The sequence below is a fragment of the Oryzias latipes genome, chromosome 20 (assembly GCF_002234675.1).
Source record: "Oryzias latipes chromosome 20, ASM223467v1".
In the NCBI taxonomy this organism is placed as follows: domain Eukaryota; kingdom Metazoa; phylum Chordata; class Actinopteri; order Beloniformes; family Adrianichthyidae; genus Oryzias; species Oryzias latipes.
This window is the reverse complement of record NC_019878.2, coordinates 19,995,988-20,020,472: the sequence shown is the minus strand read 5'-3', so window position 1 is coordinate 20,020,472 and position 24,485 is coordinate 19,995,988. Positions and strand designations below refer to the sequence as shown.

The following is a 24,485-nucleotide window of genomic DNA, read 5'->3' as shown; positions in this document are numbered from 1 at the left end:
GATATTTTTTTTAGTAATATATTCCCCTCAATTAAATGCATATTAATTTTTGGTAAAGAAAATTGACACTGTCAGAGACAGTTATGAAATAAAGTGCACAATCTAATTAAAACCATAGACAAATAGGCTAAATAGCTGAATCTCTGATGACTTTGGTAGAATCGGCAAAAATGCAACCTGAAGTGATCCTGACTTGAGTTGACTCCGCCTACATCAACGATGCTCATAGTTAAGTGGGTTTTGTTAAGATGTGGGATACTAATGATCAATATTGCAATGGCGGAACGACTTATAATAGATGAAGAAAATGCAAAACAAAATTGCAAAAGGTTTATATATAAAAAATGAACGCATGTTGTGAAGGGGTGCATCTGATGAATCAAAAGCTTAAAGGGCTCTGTTTGATTTGATAAATACTTGAAGCTGCCATGTGATTGTAATAGCATGTGTGTAGGTTTACACCATGTTTTCAGTATTGTACAGGCAGATATTGCAATGACTAAAAATGCAAAAAATTCAAGACAGATCATTAAATTAGAATTCCTCCTTGTCCAGTGGTCATTTAAGAAACTGTAAAATTTCAAAATTTGGATTTACCTTCAACTGTGGGAACAGATGACAACTGTAACATGTCAACTGTGAGGAAAAAAAGAATAACCCATAGCAAAGCAAAACTGAAGATGAGATCTCGTTTCTGTCACATTTACGTCTCCTAGACATAAATGAGAACTGTTTGAGACTAAACTGCTTTTCTCATTCTTCTCAAACATTTCTCCTGAGAAATAAGTCTCACAGTGAGCACTGTTTGAGATCTCAAAATTCTCTCACAACTGTCTCTTCTCCAGATCTCAATTGAGAGAAAAATGAGCCATATTATGTTGCGCTCAAGTATGTCTCAATTTGATATCCTTACTTCAAATCCCTATCTCAGTCACGTCTCAGTGAAAGACATGAATGGTTCTGTCTCTCGTTGCTCAATAATTTAGATCTTGTTTTAGCCTATTTTTTTATTGTCTCAGCAAAAAGAAAAATGAGAGTAGTACAATCCCTAAAATGAGTCTCATGATGACACCATTACAGTTCATCTCGAGAAAATAATATTTTTTATTTTATTTATTTTCAACTTAAAAAAGTTGTTTATTGCTTACATATTTATATAACTTAATTACAATTTCAAGAAAAAAAAGTTAAATCATTAAGACGGTCATGTCCTCAAAAGACATATTTTTGAAACTTTTTAAAAAACATGAAATTTCAAGACAACGTTGCAGTGTCGATTTAATAAACTTTTTTTTTGACTGCTTAGATAAACATAAATGAACAAGAATGTATGTTGGGTTAATGATGCTAGGTTTAGTTAAACACAAACACACGCATGCACTGGCACACATGCATACACGCACAAGTGCATATACACACACTTATATATTGGTGGGTATAAAACATTTAACACATTGATGGCTGAACTAAATAAAGGACATTTAGGATCATATTTGGATCACCTTAAAGTGAACAAAAAATAGATTTTACATTTGAAACAAACAAATAAAATACACAAATAAAAATAATTAAATAAATAAATCAACTTTAGGACGGTACAGATTTATGGGGTTCAGTTTGAGTTAATTTATCTTTGTCTTTAAAAATCCCCCTTCATGCAGCCTTACAAGCTGAAAATATTTTCTGTTTTCTTGATTTTAGTCTGCATCATATTGAACAAACAGAAGCCTGGAGGAACCCGATTTGAATTTTAAACTGTATCACAGCCTCACTTGACACAGATTTCTGATTGGCTGATCACGGTGGGAGGGAAAACTCTGTGGTTGACGTCACCAACGGGCCGGAATCTGCAAGCGGGAGAAGTGCAGAGAACGAGAGACTTTTGACGAGCGCTTGTCGTATTTTTTCTGCGTTTTAACAATCCGTGGGATGAATCTCCAACATTTTTTTTGCTTGTCTGAAAAAGATTCAAGTAAAATCTTTGAAGTTTGCACGGTAAGTTTGCGATTTCTTTCCTCCAACTCTGAACTCAGTTGAATGCTAAAGCTGTTTTAAGCTAGCTCCGCCAGTACTGCAGACGACTCTGGGCTACTCGCGGTGGCTTTGGCTGTATAAGTACTTATTACATTTTACAAAGGTTTACTTGTGCTTTTTGTAATAAAAAATAGAGACATTGAAGAGTTATTTGCAGTGCAGAGTTTACAGAATGAGCCTCGATATTTTTCCAAACGCGTGACGTGAGTGCTAAGTAACTCACTAACTGTTGGAAGACATTTTGCTCTTCAGTTAAGGGTCTGCAGGGTTCGTCCCATTCACAGTTTGACGACACCACAGACAGACCATTTCCATTATTGCAAACTTCAAAATGTGCAGTTTCACTGTATGTTCAATTTTTACGCTGTAAAAAGCTTTTATCTTGTTTAAAAGATCATCTTGCAGACGTTTGGCCTGTCATGTCATCTTTTGAAACTGGTTATGGACATGTGTTTAAAGTAAAGTCATCATTAACTGCTCACATGTCTAGAAAGCATAATCTGAAAATTTAAGTATGCATATTAGGGAAACATGTTCTCAGCCCTCTGTCAGTGGTGGAGATGTTTAGAGAGCACAGATGTAGCTAAGCCAACAAATGTCAACACTGATATGTACGAGGATTTTAGTGAATCATAAATCATATTTAAAAACCTTTCCAGATCTTACTTTGTGCTGTATAAAATGTGTGTACATGATGTTTTTTTTTCTCCTCTCTGATTCAAGGTGATCTAAATTCTACATGTGAAAATAAGTGAATCAGAACCCATGTTCCTTCACACTGCCATTATGGAGGTCCTACCAGAGCCACAAAAGACATCCTGGAAGAACACTTGCAGTCCATTGGAATAAATGGAGTTGTATGAGGATCTACGATTCATAGAAGAGGCTGACTTGCTGCCAGCTTTGAGACCTGTTCAAGCCTGGAAACGTCTTGCTCTCTGGAAATTGAAATGTGAGTCTCAAACATTACAAATGAGTTTTTGTAATGCACGGAAGTGGATAAGAAAATGAATGGGTAACACACTGAGAGTACAGTGTAAACTTAATACACTTATACTGTTTGTTTGTTTTTTGTTGCAGACCAAACGCCAGAGAACAACACATCGTCATGTTGAGACCTCACCAACACAATCATCATCACTTTTGTTATAGTCACCGAGAAGTTTGTCATCCACATCTTCCAGAAGCCAAGGACTGTACATACATTGACTGGGAGGACAGCTTTGAAATTCCATGGAGTAAGTTTTCTGAGGAATTTGTGCAGAGGGGAAAGAGACCTGGCCCAAGACTAAGGAAGGAAATGGTTTGCACTCTTGTTGCAGAAATGATGAAAGCAAGACGTTTTTCCAGACTCTAAAAGGCTGCAGATGATGCAAGGAGAGCAGAGTGGCTGCTCAGAAGAGATGAGATGTTAAAGAGATGCGCTTTCTTCTGCTCTGCTACTTTAATGAGGAGGATGCCATGTTCTTGTAGAAGATGCAGACGAGGTCCAGATGCAGCAGGTGCCGTTGACTCCAACTGTTATTGTATGTGGTAAGTAAAGTTTCAAATGCTAAATTATTCTAAAGGTTTTGTCTTTGTACACTGTACATGAGTGACATGTTTACTTTATCCATTGTTCTGTCTTTAGGACAGTCTTTCTTTTCCCCAAGGAGGTTCATGCTGAGTTAGGACCGCTCCATCGTACACAACAACATTGCAGCACTGTGCCTGATGTTCAGAAGCTACTTCTGCTTTAACAGTCATTATCCAACTGAGCTGGCTTCAACCCTGGAGTTTCTGCAAAGGTACATATTTATGAGTGCTGTCATGCGATTCATTTTTGGGTGTGGTTAGTTAATCATGACCTGCAGTTAATTATTCTTATTAATCTTGTATTAATCTAACTCAGGGCTGCTCATCCCTGGTCCTTGAGATCTACCACCCTGCCTGTTTTCCAGCTGATTAGCTGGACCAGGTGTGTTCATTCAATCAGTATGTGGAGACATCTGGTTGAACTGATCAACAGCTAGCAGGGCTTGGAGATCTGGAAAACAGTCAGGGTGATGGATCCCAAGGACCAGGAATGAGCAGCCCTGGCTAACCTAAAATTTAGCTTTGAAAATCCTTATTTTGGGGTAATTTGATTTAAATAGCAAGATTGTGTCACATCAAAAGAAATAAAATACAATTTAAAGGGTGGCTTTATGAAGTTTTCTAAGTATAACAGACTTTTTTTCAATCTTTACTTTTGTACCACTAAGGGATAATTCTTCAGTCTCAAACAGAACAAAGACCTAAGCCAAAGTGCTCTCATTTAAAAAACTAATGGAAATATTCTGAACAATCCAAAAAAATATTGACCACAAAATTCTTAATCATAGCATAATATTTATTCGTTGAAATATCTTATTCCACAGTTTGCCGTCTGACACGATCAGCCCTCAGCGTCCCAATTAAGACATGGGTATTATTTTTCCCTTGTTAAGAGCCATCCATGCAAAATGTGACTTGATCATTTCTTAAATGTTTGATCTGGACTGTATCATGAAAAATGAAATGAAACAGATTTGAACCTTATTTGTTAAATAGTTAATGCCCATAGTATGCTGAATTTCAATTCTTTTAACTGAAACAGATGTCCTCTCAAGCGACGTGTGGCTGCTTTAAGGGATGACAGAAACATAATCTTATGGTAGCATTATGCAGCTGCTTTTATAAAACTACAATTTGCTTCTAGCTTGAAGTGTTATCTTTGTTTGTTATGTGCAGTCTATTATCAATTTACTCATGCCAGATTTTAATGTTCTTGTCTTACAGCTGATGTCCTAAGATGTGCCACTCTACCTGGTTGGGAACAAATTGAAGAGGCCAAGCTCAAGAAAGCCGTTGTCAACAAATGTAGGGCAGAGCAGGTTCTAAGGCCACTGCTATGATCTACAGTATGCGGACTGGTTTCTCTTCCATCTTTTTTCTTATTTTTTATCTTAATTTGGTTCTCAAGTTGGTTCATGGATTTGATAGTCTGCAAGTTTCAGAGAATGTTTTTATGTTTATGTTTTTATAATGTTTTTTTTCAGTGTCTTGTTTAAAATCTGGAAGTATTCATGACCAGCATGTCAACCACATTGAGTACGCCACGGTTCATGTACTTAATGTATTTAATATTTTAAAATGTGCCTAATACTGCTACCACAATTCAAATGCTGTACTGATGATGGTGCTGCCCAAATAAAGTGTAAAGCATTTACATTTCTAGTATTGTTTTTACTGTTACTGTATATCAGTGGTCTCCCATCCTGGTCCTTGAAGGTCACTGTCCTTGATGTTTTAGCTGTTTTCCTGCTCCAACAGATCTGCTGCAGTGGTTGAATTGCCTCCTCAAGTTCTGCAGGAGGTGGTTAATCACCTGTTGATTCACATCTGGGGAGCAAAGAAACATCTAAACCCTACAGGATGGTGGCCCTTGAGGACCAAGATTGGCGACCACTGCTATAAAACTAAATTCTCTTTTCTTTCTCAAATATATCTCAAATATAATTCTCATTAACGGCTTTGGTAAGACATTCAAGAGAAATGATTAAGACATGAAAGAGACATCAGACAGACAATGATGAGATCTCTTTTAGGACTCATTCTTCTCAGATTTGTCTCATGAGCGTCTTAGGTTCGTCTCTCCCACTTCTTAATTATTGCTCAAACCGTTATCTCAACTCAACCTCATTTGTCTCAGTGATGTCTTTTCTCATTATAGCTTAACTCTTGCTCCTAAGGGACCCTTAGGAGCAAGAGTTAAGAAGCAAATGATCACAGAATGATACAAATATGAGACGCTCAAACTGATCTCAAGAGACGAGATCAAGCAACATATGAGCAACAGATTTTTCCTATGGGAAGACAGTATAGATTTAACTTCCACCAGCGTTTTAGGAAATACCTTTTACTAAAGATGACGTCTCTGTGCAATTCATTGGGTGTTCCGATTTCCTTTAGTAAACTACCGCTCTCACAAATGTTCACATTGAATAATGAAACATGTTTTAAGACATGTATTGGAACCCAAAAAACAACAACAACATACACTGGACTCATGCAACTGTTAATCTGAACCATTCTAGTCAATGGTCACACAAGACATGCACCGCCACGGTTGTAAGGTGATCCCCCTCTGCTGCACTAAAGATAGTTGCAGAAGGCAAAGGCATACTTTCTGCAGTCACAGTATTAGCAGATGCAGAGCTGGTTCCCCTGTTGACAAGTCACACTGGGCATTCAAGGAAGTGCAGTAGCTGACACTCTGGTTCCAAGTATATCTGAGGTTCTACAAACAAAGAGTGGATCAGATTGGTATAAAACAAAGAAACAAAACCTGCATACTCAGGTATTTATTCTAAGCCAGATAAAATAGAAATAAAAAGAATGTGGCTTACAGACATGTATTTAGTAACTAGAAAACTGCTTCTGGTTATTGTCTTCTGTATTGGGAATCTTACTTAAAAAAATAAATAGTTACAGTGTTTCCTTGTCTGAGCTGGCATTTGGCTCAAAACTGTACTTTTAAAATAACACAAAAGATGATCGGAGTGGGTCTTTAAAAAGTGTGAAGCTCAAATAAGCCTAACAAACCTTCAATTGCACAAACAAATCTTTATAAAGCTTAAAAAAAGGAAACATAACAGGCGTTCACACGCTTTGCAACCCATCTGGACCTGTAAAGGAGGGTACCCAGAATTGTTCACATTAACTTACTTACAATTATGCAGCTTGTGCAGGTTTATGATTGGATATATTTTAAAGAATAAAGCCATTCTGAATTGATCCCATAGTTTCACCACATCCAGCTCAAAGCACTCACACCTGTCAAGAATCCAAAATTCAGGCTTGGAAGGATGTCTTTGCTGTTTCTGTCTCTCCTTTCCACCAGCATCCCCTTGATAACCTATTCCAACATATTTGACAATCTAAAGAAAATCAGAGAGCCTCTCAATGCCCTAAAGAGGTGAAAGATGCGCCGCACTCAATAGAGAGGCTATCTATTCATTAGGGCTGTCACTTTAGCCAGAAGGAGGCTAGGAGGGGGGTCTGGATACGCCACAGATAGAGAGGCGACATGAATAATGGAGAGAAGACAGGAACAGAAAGTAGGATGGAGTGGGGGTATCTTTTTCTGTGCTGCCTTCAGAAAGTGCCTCACTTCAACAAAAATATTAGCTGGGATTATAAACCCCTTCAGGCTGAAGCTTCACTTTCCTAAAGGGCGTGTTTAAACAGGCTTTCTATTCCTGTGAGCGGAAATGTGTTTAATACACAAGGCATTCTCTGTTTATCACAGCCTTTTTGAACTGGAAAGGGTCAGGACAAGACCTGCACGCACACAAACAAGGTTTTTCATCATGTTCAGTTCTTTTCCTGTGAAGAGTGACAAGCAAACAAAGCAATTATGAACCTGGAAAACCTCTGGCAACAGTTCATTTCTCACTTGTTAGACTCATTTGAAACACTAGTCAATGCTTATTTACGTTAATTCTCATTTTTTGGCACAAATACTGTTTCTTTTTAGTCCTGCAGTCAGTCTAATTTAAAGACAGTCAGGAAATCTTAGTGTCTGTGTGTTATGTTCTAAAACCATCTGGTCACATCCTATTTCAATTTTGTTTTTTTGTTTGAAAAAGAATCCATCCCAAATTTGGCATGATTTTGGATTTCTAGCAGCTTCAGATCGACACCTTGTTTGTGTTGTACTTTGTTGCTTTTGCTGGTGCACGGTTGCGTGATTGGACATAAATTTAAATTAGGGATGGCTCTACAGCATGTAGTTGAACGCTGCTCCCAATAGAAAAGATCTGCCTTCATTCATTTTCTTCATCTTCTCAGCAATCATAAATAGTGCCAACACACATTTCTCCTACATGGTTCTATTATGGAGTATTAGGACCACCACAAAAGAATGAAAAAAATAAAATAGAATATGAGAATAAAATATGAGGAAAAAAATAAAAAATTTCATAGGAAAGAAAAAAAAACGAAATTAAACAATCTAAAGTCATCCAATTATGAGAAAAAAAATCAACAATTTACGAGAATAAAGTTGTACATTTATGCTTCAAGAAGTTGAGGGTTTACATAAAATAAAAGGTCTTGGCCAGAATGAAGTTTGATCTCAAGAAGACTTTACAACAGAAGCAGTAAGAACTTACTTAAGATCTTATTTTGGGAACATTTTTATCTCAGTGGCTTCCTGTGATCCATGCTGGACTAAAGGCCTGATTTACTGAGATCTAAAGAGGTTAAAATTGTGGGCAAAATAGATCGCATTTGCAGTTTGTTAAACATTTGATTTACGAACAACTATTGCAAGATTCATGAAAGAAAGCCGTGGTCAGATCAGGATGTATAGTGGTTTCGTCCCCACAGGTTAGAAGGACAGAAAGAAGGTCACAAACAAAAGGAACGGATGGAAAAATAGATATTAATAAATAGGAAAGACAAAAACAAGTAAAAAAAAAAAGAAGAAAATAATTAAGACGTGTTTAATAGAAAGTATAGAAACATGTTTCTAATATTAGGTGGAGGCCTCAGATGGCAACAGCTAGGTCTGGGGAGGTGGGGAAATACGTGGAAACTTAATATGTGAAATGAGCAAAAAGGAGTAAATCAAAGAGTCTTGTCGTCAACACCTCCACCTGTTTAACATTGACAGGAGCGACAAATGTTGTGCAACACCTTGTGTGTGCTACCTAGCTGCACCAAATCCTCCCACTTTTTTACACGCTCTGCCTCGAAGGCCCACATTGCACATTTATCAAAGCCAAATGCAGTAAGAGCATCGCGTGCATTATTTTTCCCACATATAAATTGCACTCCTTGATGCGTTCAAGAAGTAAATGAAGGGTGGCTTGTTTTTTGCACATGCCATCTCGTTTGCACACATCTTTAGGCATGCAAACTTTACGCGGATGTTTTAATTGAAGGAAATGGGACTCAATGGTGGAGTTTTAAGAGGACAAGCTGACTGATGGAGAAGGTCAAAACCCCTCTATCTCCCTCACTGAGTAAAAAAATGCCATATCTTTTTATCCCTTTTCAATCTTGAAAATCCCTCATCGTCATCATCCAGAGCCAACACCCAGGCCAGACAGTGACGGTCGTGGCAACAAGAGACACCGCTGATTATTTCTTTATAATTCCAGAAGCAGTTAAACACAGCACAGAATCTATGGAATATCTGGGTTAAGAGCCAGGCTCTAGTCTCTGACGGGATAATAGTTGGTTGGGGTGTTTGTGATTTCACTGTCATGACTCAAGTGGAAAATTGCTTTGTACACTCTGGTGAGCACGTCTGCTGGATCACGTGCTTCCTCCACACATCGTCTGATGCCTCCACCTCCCTTTCCAACTCTAGCATGGTGCAACTTGGCAAGAAAAAGTCTGTTTCAAGTCCAAACCCAACTGCTTTTTGTTCTCCCACAGTTAAGCAAAGCATGCAGCCACTGGTGCTGATTGCTGGGAGTGGTTTTTCATTTCTTGGTTTAGCACAGAGGTGAGAGCGTTAATTGTCTACTATGAGGCTGATTACTTGGCTGAGAGGTTTGTTAGTGATTTTGTGCCAAACGAGGCTTTCCACCCCTCAATCTTCCGATTAAGCGTCTCAAAAGAAAAAGAAAATTCAAGAATACTTTACATTTTTTCCCTTCCCAGACTTCATGGATGAGGTTTCAGACTGTACATGCACATGACTTTGCTCTCAGAGCTCCTATCTGCCAGACTTATTTTCAAATCACACCCCTTCAGAGTCCCACAGCAATAAAAGTCTGTCACACATAGAGTCTAAATTGACCAGAGTATAACAGCATGTCCAATAATAACACCAGTAAGTGTCAATGAGATAAAAGAGCCAAACCTACCTCCAGTCGCCACGGTGATTTCACGCAGAACGTGTCCATAAAAAGGAAAATCGAAGGACAGATTGACTCTCTGTAAGGAAGACAAAAAAAGATTCCAGTCAGGCAGGAAGGTGAAAGAAGAACAAAACAAGATGAAACTGTTCACATAAAGAAACTGTGGTCAGTTTTACACAGGGGTTTTAATTAATGACATTCACCACACATTTGTCAAAGCGGAAGAAAAAAAAGGTTGCGTTTGGTATGAAGTGTTGACTCTACACAAAACGAAACCCTGACAGGGATTCAGGCAGGAATGAACCCAGATGCAGCTGCAGAGGATTGCTTCCAATGCAGAGTGTTTGTTTTCCAGCAGTGGATTTCCCCTCCTCACACCGGGGAGGAACGGTAAGAATTAACTGGTGCATGAAGAGGATCACATCTGCATATGCTGTAAATCCACAGAATCTCATTCTGTCTGGAAATTTAAATCATGATTCCTGCAGCAAGACGCTGCTTAGGAAGAAAAAAAAAAAGCAAAAACGTCCTATGATGACATCAAGTTGAAGATTAGCATTTTTTAGGTCATCAGTTTCTTTTGGGGTTAAAGCCAAAGAAAGGCTGCTGATAAAGTAACGTTAACCAAAAAGAGTATCGTTAATGCTTAAAGACCCACTCCAATGAAAATGGTGTTTTTGCTGTAGCATTTTTCTGATGTTGGTGGACATATATCAAGAAAATTAAGATTACGTTTCTGAATGTTTTTTATTCAAATCGTGATGCATCAGGGGTACATAAAAAACCACAAAAAAAAAACGCGGTTTGAAAATGCTCAGGTTTGTGATGCAGCAACTGTGATGGGCATGCCAAAGTCTCTGCTCCAATTCCGATGCATCCACTTGCAGATAAATAGATCCATGTACGATTTTGTTTTCCTTGTCTGATCTGGCATCTGGCTCAGATCTGTACATTTGGATGGCTCCAATGTTGCTCGCCATTTTTGCTGCACTGCTAATGTTAGCTTTGGAACGTGAGGAGATGTAAGCTGGCGGGAGAGAGTGTAAACAAAGGCATGATGGGAAATGAGCACAGAATACTCCGTGCCAACAGTCCTACCCACAACTCAGAGGAGAATTTCTGATTAACTACTGCTGCTCTGCAGAAATTAAGTCCTAGTAAACTACAGGTTCTTAGATTTAGCCAAAAACTGCATAATCATAGTTAATTATTCACTAGGACTGTTTTATATGTAATTATAAAAAAAAAAAAACGCCCCTCTCACCCTCCGCGGGTGGTTTCTCCTCCAAGCTCGGGTCCTCTACCACAGGCCTGGGAGCTTGAGGGTCCTGCGCAGTATCTTAGCTGTTCCTAGCACTGCGCTTTTCTGGACTGAGAGGTCTGAGGTCTTTCCAGGTATCTGTTGTAGCCACTCCTCCAGCTTGGGGGTTACTGCCCCGAGTGCTCCAATTACCACTGGCACCACTGTCACCTTCACTTTCCAGGCTTTCTCCAGTTCTTCTCTGAGTCCCTGGTATTTCTCCAGTTTCTCATGTTCCTTCTTCCTGATGTTCCCATTGCTTGGCACTGCCACATCCACCACAACGGCTTTCCTCTGTTCTTTATCCACCACTACAATGTCGGGTTGGTTCGCCATTACCATCCCATCAGTCTGGATCTGGAAGTCCCACAGGATCTTTGCCCTCTCATTCTCTACCACCTTCGGAGGTGTTTCCCATTTTGACCTTGGGGTTTCCAGTTCATATTCTGCACACATGTTCCTGTATATTATTCCAGCCACTTGATTGTGGCGCTCCATGTATGCTTTCCCTGCCAGCATCTTACACCCTGCAGTTATGTGCTGGATTGTTTCAGGCGCTTCTTTGCACATTTTACACCTTGGGTCTTGTCTGGTGTGGTAGATCTGAGCCTCTATTGCTCTGGTGCTCAGGGCTTGTTCCTGGGCTGCCAGGATGAGCGCTTCGGTGCTGTCCTGTAGGCCAGCCCTTTCTAGCCATTATTAGGACTTCTTGATATCAGCCACTTCAGTTATGGTCCGGTGGTACATCCCATGCAGGGGTTTGTCCTCCCATGAGGATCTGTCCTCCAGCACTGTATCCTCTGCTCTCCATTGCCTGAGACATTCACTGAGCACACTGTCAGTTGGGGCCTTGAGCTTGATGTATTCATGGATCTTGGATGTTTCATCCTGGATAGTGGCTTCTACGCTCACTAGTCCTCGGCCTCCTTCCTTGCGGCTAGCATACAGTCTCAGGGTGCTGGATTTGGGATGGAACCCTCCATGCATGGTGAGGAGCTTTCGTGTTTTAACATCCGTGGTCTGTATCTCTTCCTTTGGCCATCTTATTATTCCTGCAGGGTATCTGATAACGGGCAGTGCGTAGCTGTTTATTGCCCGGGTCTTATTTTTGCCATTGAGCTGGCTTCTCAGGACTTGCCTTACTCGTTGGAGGTATTTAGCTGTTGCAGCTTTCCTTGTTGCCTGCTCCAGGTTGCCATTTGCCTGTGGAATTCCAAGGTACTTGTAACTGTCCTCGATGTCTGCTATTGTTCCTTCTGGGAGTGAGACCCCTCCTGTGTGGACTACCTTGCCTCTCTTTGTCACCATCCGGCTGCATTTCTCGAGCCCGAATGACATCCCAATGTCAGTACTGTAGATGCTGGTGGTGTGGATCAGGGAGTCAATGTCACGCTCGCTCTTAGCATATAGCTTGATGTCATCCATTTAGAGGAGGTGACTGATGTTGGCCCCATTTCTGAGTCGGTATCCATAGCCAGTCTTGGTGATTATTTGACTGAGGGGGTTGAGACCTATGCAGAACAGCAGTGGGGACAGAGCATCACCTTGGTATATCCCACATTTGATGGACACTTGTGCAAGTGGCTTCCCATTGGCTTCAAGGGAGGTTTTCCACAGCTTCATTGAGTTTCCTATGAAGGCTCTTAGAGTCCTGTTGATGTTGTACAGCTCCAAGCATTCAGTGATCCATGTGTGGCATTGAGTCATAGGCCTTCTTGTAATCAATCCAGGCTGTGCACAGGTTGGTGTGTCGTGACTTGCAGTCTTGAGCGACTGTTCTGTCGACCAGGAGTTGGTGTTTGGCTCCTCTGGAGTCTCTACCAATGCCCTTCTGTGTGTTACTCATGAATTGATCCATGTGCCTATTTATCTTTGTTGCAATGATGCCTGACATGAGCTTCCATGTTGTGGACAGACAGGTTATTGGCCGGTAGTTGGATGGGACTGCACCCTTTGAGGGATCCTTCTGGATCAGGATCGTTCGCCCTTCCGTTAGCCATTCGGGGTGAGTCCCATCTCTTAGCAGCTGGTTCATTTGTGCTGCCAAGCGCTCGTGGAGTGCGGTAAGCTTCTTTAGCCAGTAGGCATGTATCATGTCAGGGCCCGGTGCTGTCCAGTTCTTCATACCTGAGACTCTTTCTTGGATGTCTGCCACTGTGATGGTTACTGGATTCTGTTCAGGGAGGTTGCTATGTTCTTTTCTCAGAGAGACCAGCCACTGGGCATTGCTGTTATGTGCTGTCTGTTTCTCCCATATACTTTTCCAGTACTGTTCAGTTTCTAGCCTTGGTGGGTCTGCTCGGCTGTTTTGACCCTGCCACTGAGCGTACACTTTTACAGGTTGAGTTGCGAAGAGCCTGTTTATTCGTCTGGCTTCATTGTCTCTTGTGTACCTCTTTAGGCGGCTGCTCAAGGCTAGGAGCCTTTGTTTGGCAGTTTCCAGTGCTTCAGGTATGGCCATCTCTTAGGTATATATATATATATATATATATATATATATATATATATATATATATATATATATATATATATATATATATATAATTAAGTGGGTCTTAAAATGTTTGGATCTCTCTTGAACTTAGAAAAATCCATTTGTAGGCAATCTTGTACTCTTTGGTTAAAAAGACCATCACTTCCATAGGATGTTCTGAGCTGCTGCAATGAAAAAGCTTTTCTTAGATTGCACGCCTCAGTCCATTATTACCAGACCGTTGGTGAAGGAGCAGAATACACAATGTGGTTTAGTATTCTGTCTCCTCAACTGCTACTGTTCACACCAGGTACTTTCTCCATTTTTTATTTTATTTTTTGCATTCTGCCCTTTTTCTTTGGTCTGCTGCTGCTGCTGACTTAATCAGTATGCAGTTCTCATGGGTCACCTGCCACTGCTGGGGAAAAGGGGACTCTTTGAAAAAAATGCACAGGAGATGTTTTGGAAAAAAATTAGGATATTTTTTAGAGAGATAAAAATCAAAAGACGCTTTTTACGTTCCACTTGTGTTTTAAGACAAAGCACAGCATTGAAAAGTCAGCATTTGTGAACAAATGGAAAGAAATGGCATGAAATATTAAAAGGTAAAACATGTTTTAAAAGAACTATGTGTACATTCTGCCTGATGTTACGGTGTTATTGTATAGATCATTTCTCCTGTCACTTTTATAAGAGAGACTTTAGATATTTTAGTCTGGATTAGTCCTATTGGGACTTGATTGGGTAGTATAGATGTTTCATTCTTGGTCTTCCCATCATCTCAGTCTCAGTAGCTTGTCTGTTGAGCCATGGCAACTAGACTTAACATCTTCCTTGAAACGTTTCACCACTCAACAATTTTTTTCCTTTTTTATTTTTGTTCATTTATTTCTCTCCGACTTCCTCCTACAGCCCAAAAACCATGCTTCATAGGTTGATTGGTGACTAAATTGTCTCGGTTGTGTCTCTGTGTGGCTCTACATTTAAGTATTTATCCTGTGTATACTTGTCAATACTTCACCACCTCATGACATGTTTATATCCATACACATCACCCAGCACATAATTGCAGAGATTTTACCTTTATGGGAAATGACTGCTTGGCGAGCCCTTAGAGCAAAAAGGTTCATGCATTTTTGTTCTATGAGTATGCTGCAGCTGATAGGTTGTAACTAAATTTATACAACACGTAAGGGTGAAATAAATGAGATGCAGGCGTGTCATAGAGATTTTTCATTTTTTTCACCCCACCCCCCCAAACCTTGCGGACTGCACAAGGTGCTTATTAGTGCTGTTCATGTGTTAATTGCAGGCTTCATGCTAGCTCCTTGCTTGTGCCTGACCATTAGTCTGAGTGCGTCCTACGGGCACTTATATTTCACCTGCACACCCTGTGTTCGCGGCATTAGCACCCAGACAGTAGGGGGCCGGTATTTGCACCTTACTAATGCTGCATAATGAAACCCTTCTACAGCTACCTCATTAGTCCGTGCAACGTACAGTATAAATGGACAGAATAGGAATACTGCATGCATAAAAATGCTAAAATTAAATAAATTTGCAATGTTATTGTTGTACTTACTAATTGTTGTTTAAAGGATACATTTGGTAACGTGAGCATTTAGGAACTGCTAATAATTTTAGTACCAGAGCCAAACAACAATGTTTTGCAGCCAACTAAGTGGAGAACGACTTTTGGTGACTTTGCAGCATAATCTTTATGGATGAAGGTATCTCAATGTCTAGTGTTTTAACATAACTTTTGTGTGATATCAACAACCATCAACTAATATTTGAATCATAAACTTTTCGTTTTCAGCATTGGGTAAATCTCCTGTGTGCTGCTGCTGACTTACCGCTGCCTGCCTGTGAGTGTTGGACAGAATCCCGTGGATCTTCACTTTGTCCTTCTCCATCTGGTCGATATTCACCCACAAGTCCTTGCTCATGGGATCAGAGGGATTGTACGTTTTTGATGTGTAGTAGTTGTGATCCATGTCCTCCTGGAGAAAATTAAAAATGTAAAAAAAAGAAAAAGTGACAGTTAATTAAGCCAGGATGTATAGCTTTAAGTTTCATTTTTAATCAAAGTTTCCTTCTTTTGTGCAGCTTTTAATGTCTGCTAACATAATTAAAGAAAGTACAGACTGCACTCAGACTGCAAAGTCAGCACTGGCTTTTATAACTTAAACATCCATGGACTTTCATGCGAGACAGGCCTGTCAGTTTTTATTGTTTCCTGTGCAAAAATAGCAGGAAAGCTTGTGTTATTTCTTCCCGTCTGGGTGTAACGATACCTTACAGCTGTGTCTTTTATCTTAAACACGATCAAAGTTAATGTTTTGCTGCATGGGGAGTGGGTAGGGGGGGGGGTCACATTGCTTCTGACTGTGATCTGTCTAATAAGAACTCACACAGCTTTGTGGATTCTTTGATATGTGGGCGGCGATGCTCAGAGCTGCTGCCTCTCGGTTGTCAAAAGGTCAAAAAAATACCCAACTGAGGTATAATCTTTTGGTTTGTTCTACCTCAGGAATTAACATTATTTTCATAGTTTAACCCAAAACTCAGTCTGAAAAGCTGGAGGATTTAAACTTCACAAGCTTCTTTAAGTAGTTCAGTCATCTATGTAGGTGGTTTCACTAATTCAACTGTCAGAAATCACCACACTCTGCAGACTAGTAGTAAATTAGGAAAGAAAAAGGCCCCAATGGACAACCGCCTTCTTGCTTTACAATGCAAAGCCTGAACTTTTAAAATGAACAGAGAAGCTTGAAGATTTTCACAGACGAAACTGTGAAAAAACAAGCAATGGACTTAAATAAGCAACCTCAAAACAAACACCTGAAAAATGAAAAAAATAACTATTTAATAAACGCATAATTATTGAAAAAACTTGCCGGTGATATTTCTTTTTTTTAAACATTATTTTTAAATCTGTTCTATTTGACAGCAAACTCACTGAAAAACCTACTCTGATGGTATTTTTGTGTGTTTTAACATGTTCTTGTGGTCATAATAGATTAAAATTGCTTTTTTAAGTATCTAAATCGTGATGAATCAGGAGCAGACGAAAAAATGCCATTGGAAATGTGGTGTAGAAGCTACAACGGCAAGCCACAAACTCCCTGCTCCGCCACATTCTGATCCATCCATGTGTAGACGACTCGATCCATGTACGTCTTAGTTTTCCTCATCTGAGCTGGCATATGACTCAAAACTGTACGGCTAGTTAGCTCCAACACTGCTCGCAATCTTTGTTGCTGCAGTAATTTTATAGGTTATGTGAGGAGCTGTGAGCTGGTGTAAACCAGGGATGGGCAACTCCAGGCCTCGAGGGCTAGTTTGTCTGCATGATTTACAGATATCCAAGCCCTACTCATGACTATGTATCTGGTTCAGGTGTGTCCAGCCAATTCGAACATGCCAGAGCAGGGTTTGTTGGAAATCATGCAGGAATTACATCCTTGGTGTTAACAGATGGATGATAGGAAGTACGGGCAGGGTTGCTCTGTGCCAATGGTCCTGCTGACAACTAGGATGCGAATTTTTAACGGAGTCCTGTCGCTCTGCAGAAACTATGTCCTAAAAAACAACAACATTTTTTTAAAATTTTGGCTAAAAACAGCATAATTATAATTAAAGGCCACTAGGAACATTTTTAAAAATAGATCAAAAGATAATCGGAGTGGGACTTCAAGTGTGCGCACACACTGGGACTCAAAGATGGCGGTTCATGAAAACACACAAGTTAAAAGATTGGATTATTTCTAACAACTGGTTCGGATATTTCTGTGTTTGTAGACATATCTTCGGAATATGAATTGGTTTAATTCAAGCAATCAAAACTGAAAAACAAAAAGTAGACAAACTAAAAAAAATGTAGATAAAACAAGCCGGATTAAAGGGTCTACAGTGTATCACGTTTTTCTGAAGCCTTTCAGAGTAAATTATATCCATCCATATGATAATATTTTACCTTTGGCACACTAAAGAATGATTCTTTTAATGAAATTTTAGTTATTTTTGCAGCTAAAGACAACTCGATCTCTGAGGCATTGCCTTTCGCTCTGTGTGGGTGCCGCCTATTTTATGAAGTCAACCTGGAGTCGGCCTCAGGAACTTTTACAAAGATACAAGTACAAATTTTGCATAGAAAAATAAAGTGGGTGTTCGCATGGGGGCGGTGCCGGCAGCGCAGACTTTTCCTGGAAGGGGCTGTTCCTCACTTTATGACATTACAATTTGAGAACCCACTTGTTTTTGTGAATTGGGAGGGGCTTTTGCTCAGAGAGCAGGTTTTTAGAGGAATACCTAAAAAATGTGAGGAATGAACGTTACAGTTCACTTAAACGCTAAAGAGTATATTTTGCATGACACGGGCCCTTTAAAACATTTATAAATTGATTGGAAAATTAAAGAAGACACTTGCAAACCCACCTATGAATTTATGGACATAATGTCATTATAAATACTCTAAATCATAAATAGACACATTCCCACCTCAGTTGAAGTCACATTGAATTTATTAAATAGGCCGAATGATTGGCAAATGGAGTTTGATTACTGTAATTGCTTGAAAGGATACTGGTAGAAGCACATTTAAAGAACCCCACTCCTTATGTTTTTTATAAATTGTCTTGAAGCCAAATATATTTATTTACCTTTGTTGTCTATTTTAACGCCAAACCGGGTGTTTCACACATTCATAAAAATATATAACATATTTAATCATTTCTAAGTATTTATAAGTAATATCTACCTCATCTTATATTTATACCCTGTTAAGATTCTCCTTGGAAATAATAATAGAAGCATGAAGGCAAGAAATCCTTTCTGTTTTATAAATCAATATGTTGCATTTCAATAAAGTTAAAAAAAAGTATCCAGAGCAGAAAATCCATTTCAGATTTTACTTCACTTCTGTCCGGGACTTTTATTTGAGCACCGTATTGCATCAATATTACATGATACCAAGACCCCAATCTATTTTTTAAAGACCCCAATCTTTTATTAGCATCTTATTAGCAAATAGTGGAGAGTAATTTTTTACTTCAGCTTAGTCTCATTAAAACTTACTTTATAGGCTTCTTTCTATATCAGAATTTTTAGTTTAAATATGTGACTAAGCTAGAATTTGTAAAAACTGAAGGAAAAAATAATTTGTATAATCTTAAATAACAAATGTTTACACTAAAAACATAGAGTTTAGAATATTTGTTTCTGAATCACGTTTTTTTTTAAAAAGGTCATGAATATTGCCATTGCTCCTGTAAGAAGCTGAAAATCAACCTTTATTGACTTATTGGTGGAGAAACATCAGAATTTTCCTTCGGTTTTGGTAAAAAATTCTGAAGAAGTTTTTGAGAGTTGATGTTTGATGTATGTTTTTTTTTCATACATTTTATGTTCAAACTCTTGAAATCTCTGCTTTATTTTCTTTTGGTTTATGTGTTGGTGGTTTTTTAATGTAAAAAGATGCTTTTTCCTATGTGTCTGATTCAGTTTTTGCATGGAATTGCAGGTTTTTTAGTTCTTTGTTGTGTTCTATACCTGTCACACCTGATCCGAATTAATGAACACACCTGCTCCTTGTTAAGTCATTACTTCACTTACTATATTATCAGTCGTCTACTTCACCTCTGTTTCTATTATCTGTGTGCTGCTGCTGCTCAATGGTTCTTTTTTTTTTGGTCTGGTCAATGATTTGTGTAGAAATGTATACATTATAGTTTTAAAATTCACACCTGAGTTTTTTTTTTTTTTCATCTGCAAACTAGTCAAATGAAGCTTTAGTCATTCAATGGTGACTAAAGTAAAGTAGAATATTTCTTGAAAAAAATAACATTTTAGTTCTATGCATGTTGTTCTGGTTATGAAGTCAAATTCATAAAAAAATAGCTCCAAAATCCAAAACAATATTATTTTTTTAAGAAATGTCATTAATTGTAACAAATGTGTATATGTATATAAGAAACTCCTTTCTGATTTTTTTTTCTTTCTTTAATCTGTTGAAGCAGGAAATTAAAAGATTGAGTCATTTTATGATCAAAAATAGTTATAAAAGAAATTATCAGTATTTAGTCAAGAAGTTGGTTTGTCAGAGGAAAAATGGTACACAAAATTTACATAAAGGCTGGCAACCTACTCTAGACCTCAACTCTTAAACAAAATAAATCTTTGGGTGGAGTTGGTTGAGCCCATGCAGCACACACATTTCACCTCTTAATAAAATAAAGCTGTAGTGGCAGAAATGAGAGCATAAAGAGTACAGATCTAATAATGCCAGAGCGAGCAAGGCATGTTTTGTTTCCTCTTTTCTTTTTCGTTCATTATTTTTGTAAGAATCTCTTTACTGAGATGTGAAATGCATTACTGCTGCAGTTCATTACAAAGCACAGAGTGGCTGGGTAGAGGTTTGCCTCTGGCTTCTTTGAAATCCCGAATGAACTCTTTTCTATTCTTCAAAAAACACAAATATTCAATAACAGCAAGAACAGTAGAGGACATTCAACCTTGCAAGTTTCTCCGTTAGTGAAGTTAGCGTCATTTTAGAACAAACGTATCTGTGTTTGCAATAAAAGTCATTAAAGCTGACAAAAAAACGTCTTTCTTGTCTCAACTTGTTATCAAGGATTGTTTTTCTGCAAATAAAGATGATAAAGAACAACGAAATGTTCATCCAGGAACATGGAGCCTCGTGAAGGTTAGATCTTTTTATGTTGTACCCTTTTTTTTGGTTGTAGACCAGCTGCTTTTTTGATAAAACAACTCATGTGTGGCTCCTGGATGTTCCAGATGATTGATCCTGCAAGGACTGCAAAGGAGGAGAATGTATCAGAACAAATAGACGTGACTGCAGGTCAGGGCTTCATATGCAGTCTGTTTGGTAGTCAGTGTCAGGAGGATTTCTCAGCCTGAATGAGTGCTGACAGTCATGTGGGGAGGAAAGTGTTTGATGAAAAACGAACACCTAAATATGTGACGGCAAAGGAATTCTGCTGATTGGCTGAATATTTCTGCCACTAACGTATACATGGAAAAAAACACAACTTCATAACAGTGCAGGAAGTAAAGCCATGTTTAGTTTCAGCACCAAACCACGACCACAGCTGTAACAATTCTGTGTTTAATAAATGCAACCTGACGTGAATTCAGTGACCTTGACTTCTTTCCACAGTTTTATTTTCCGGGTCTTTGTGACAGTGACCTGGAGAGACTGCATGAAGAGAGTCAGAATTAATGATCCGAAGCGCCTCTGCAGTGGCAGCAGACATTCAGGGCGTCAGACAGTCTGTGTTTAAACCTGCACGTTGAGGTAAGGTACAGCTCTTTGTTGGAAAATAGCTTTGAATAACCAGCTAAACTAAACACACAAGCTAAACTCAAAGCAAAGACGGAAGAAGTGGATTTTATTTAGAGGACAGTTTATGGAAATGAAACCAGCAGAGCATCAGTGTGCATGAAAAAACTGTTTATATGTGGGTTTAGTTTTATGTCTAAAAGTTTGAAGCTTTTGTTATGCTTCCATTCCATACTTTCTTGTCATTTCTGTCTGAAAACAGTTAAAATTAAAGACCCACTAGGGTGAAACTGTTGTTTTTCACAGGTTCTTGTGGAAACCTTTGACGGAGGACATACTGTGTATAAAGAAAAATAAGCTCAAAATTGCCGTACTGAGTACACTCTTATCAAAACTTTATATTCTTACACATTTCTCTCCTGTTTAAACTTTTAAAGTTCAAATCTTCACAGAAAAGAAAGTCCAGAATTATAGAATGGGGGAAAAAAAGATTTGCTAGCGATCAAGGATTTATGTAAAAGTGGCAAATTGATCGCAATCTGTACAGGAGACACAGCATGCGCTGTAAAAACAAAATGCACGGAAAAAAAAACCCAGCGAGATGGCAAAAGGTGAACTGCCGTATAGCGAGGGGCCACTGTCTTTCTGTATTTAAAACGGGAATAAGGATCAGACGGAAAATTGACGCTGGGAAAAATATCTTATGAAAACAGCAAAATCATAATTAAAAAACCACTGGGAACAATTTTATAAGTGACCAACAGTTGATCGGAGTGGGACATAAAGAAATAATTTATAAAAAAAACAGAAAAGTTATGACAGGTTTGAGAAAACGATTTAGGAAAATAAGTAAAAGTAAATAAGTAAATAAGTAGGCTTTCTGATACCGCATATTTTTCCGCAAAGTGCACCAAACCATTATGATGTAAATCCTGTAAATAAACAAGGTTGCATAATATTGTCATTAGGATATTAAGGATATTTAGACTCACACTTCCAAGATCTAATCCAGCAGGATGGCATCTAGAATATGAGGTTAAAGACAAATCATGGCTACATGAACCACTGTAATGATTTTTATTTTCACATCAGGTACTTGATATTTAACAGCACTCAAGGGCCATTTATCTGTTTTTTGTTGGTTTTAGAAAATGACAATGTTAGTGATTTCAATGGGAAAGCAATCTTTAAATGTGTTCTGTTCATGACATCATCCAATTTTATTATTTCCTTTTGAATATGGTGAAATTATAGCTGCTGTGTGTTCATAGCTTCATTCCAGAAACCACACAAAAACAATAATAGTAGGTCGACACATGTAAACACGTAGTCCAAGTGTCTTTACTTAGTTTTAAAATGTGGGCGTGCAAGAATGTTTAAGGCTGACGATCAAAGCCCCCTCGCTTCTCTCTGGGATGCTGTGAACCTAAAGTGATTAGAAGCCATGACCATGCTTAACAAGCTGCCTTAAGCCAGGTAACTACCATCATTATGACTGAATTTCTTAATGCTACACACCAGAAAGTGCCACAAGATCGGGCACGCTGATGCCAAAGCCAAAGACAGGTGGAAACACGGGTGGCTTCTGGTCTGCTGCAGGCCCACCAACCTGTTTTCAGCAGGTTCATTTCATGAACTGGAGTGTCTGAGGCCAGACTTAATAGGACTTATTCTCACACAATTGAACATCTGAGTGCTTGGGAGTTATTTTGACGTCATAGATTACACCTTTAATCATGTTTTTTATTATCAAATAACCAGATATGAGTGCAACGTATGTGTAAAAAAATTTCATATGATTTCACTAGTTTTCATTGATTTGAACTCCTAAAATAGTTATATTTTTTGACACAATCCTAGTCAGATTAATCAGTTTTACTATAAATATTAGTATTTGGCCTATTCTTTTGACTTTTTTGCTGTGTATCCCATTTATTCATTTTTTTCAAATCAAAGCTTTACATAAGGAAAATGTTTTAAAAAGGTCCTAAATGAGACCTACAGCTATGAACACAGAGTAAAATTGCATAACCTGATAAAAAGCACTGAACAATATTGGCAGTGTTAAGTTAAATTTTCTCAAACCTAGTTCTGTCTCTCATGGGAAAACTCGTATTGAGCACGGCTGCAGTAGTAAAATGCATAACTACTTTGGCTGCAAGGCACATGAATCTTAGATAGTAGAAAACTTGTCTATCAGCAACGTTGCTGCCAGATACCCTGACAGCTTTCAGAGTTCACGGTGTTCCTGGTATTCAGCACAGATTTAGTGGGATTCACCTCTATCTGTGAGCTGTTGTCGGTTTCCTCAGCAGACAGCAGGCCTGGAAAACCATCGGGCTCCTCCACATCTGGCTCCGGGTCCTGCATCTGACTGGCCCTGTTGCTGTTCATGTTGCGAGGTTTTGGGGAAACCCATCTTCTCCAACGGTGGTTGAACACCTTAGCCGCTGCGTCCTCATCTCCAGCCTGTTCCAGCACGTAGAGAGGGGCGACCTCTGAAGAAACACATAAAATATGTGGCTCATTTAGAAAAATTAAGGGGAAACTTTGGCTGAAACAACAACAAGAAACTATTAATGATGAAAGATTATAGTTTTTGTTTCTAAACGGGATTTCCTTGATGTTTCAGTAACCTAGAAACCAATAAAATCACTATAGAGCATGTTATTTTACTCTCGCTGAAGCAATCTGACATTTAGTCCCTTCCTCATCACTCTCTTTCTCTGCATGTTTTTGTAATACTCTGCAACAGATGCATATGAATGACTCAGCAGTTCATTTGACTGCAGGAGAGGCCAATCACCCCAATTCCAGCTTCTAAAATGAGACGCTGGTGACAGGTGAGAGATGCTCATCATAAGCAATGGCTTGATCAGGAGAGCCCGGGCAGCTGGAGCACAGATGAGATGAGCTGCCTCTGTTTTAAAGGACGGTTCCCTCAGAAGAAGTGATCTTATTTATGTTTGCTGGACAGGTTTCCCATGGTTACACAATACCTTTATACATTTAAGAACTACAGAGATTAATTAATAAAAATATATTCATCAGCTTTTGGTCTTAAAGGAAATTCCTAAATATGTTTTGCAGGATGTCCAAATTATGAAGACAAATAAAAAAAGTACTATTTTAATCTAAGTTTTGTCAGTATAAATATGCCATGAATGGTAATTCTTCATGTTAACACAACTTCAAAGGGAAAAAATAAATACATACAAAAAAGGTATTCATACTTGGCTGAATTAAACCTTTGTCTTAAATATTTGCTGCAAATTAAAATATTTATTTCCATGTAAAGAAGAAAAAAACATATTTACTGTAACGTATAATCATTAATGTTTTGGAGGGATTTTTTTTTTTTTTTACAAATTGGATCTAATTTATTTACCAAAACATCTTAATTGTACTAAAGAGGAGGCTATTTTTTCTCTCAAAAAATGTATATGTATAGCTAATATGTGACTGTTTGAAGCAGAAAATGAAAAGTATTTTGTTTTT

At 38.5% G+C, this 24,485-nt stretch overlaps 1 protein-coding gene and 1 long non-coding RNA gene across 2 annotated transcripts in view; one reads left to right on the top strand and one right to left on the bottom strand.

Moving 5' to 3' along the window:
• The window catches only part of plxdc2 (plexin domain containing 2), an 89,278-nt gene that overhangs the window by 33,938 nt on the left and 30,855 nt on the right, over window positions 1-24,485 (bottom strand). The window contains exons 2-4 of the mRNA XM_011488999.3: window positions 23,268-23,485; window positions 15,541-15,687; window positions 9,918-9,987 (exon numbers count right to left, since the gene is read on the bottom strand). Coding sequence (XP_011487301.1) covers window positions 9,918-9,987; window positions 15,541-15,687; window positions 23,268-23,485 — 435 coding nt within the window. The remainder of the gene's footprint in view (window positions 1-9,917; window positions 9,988-15,540; window positions 15,688-23,267; window positions 23,486-24,485) is intronic.
• Window positions 1,610-5,265, top strand: LOC111946691. Its single transcript, XR_002872427.1, has 6 exons — window positions 1,610-1,995; window positions 2,758-2,986; window positions 3,115-3,272; window positions 3,357-3,567; window positions 3,665-3,821; window positions 4,834-5,265. It is a non-coding gene; the product is annotated as an uncharacterized LOC111946691 (long non-coding RNA).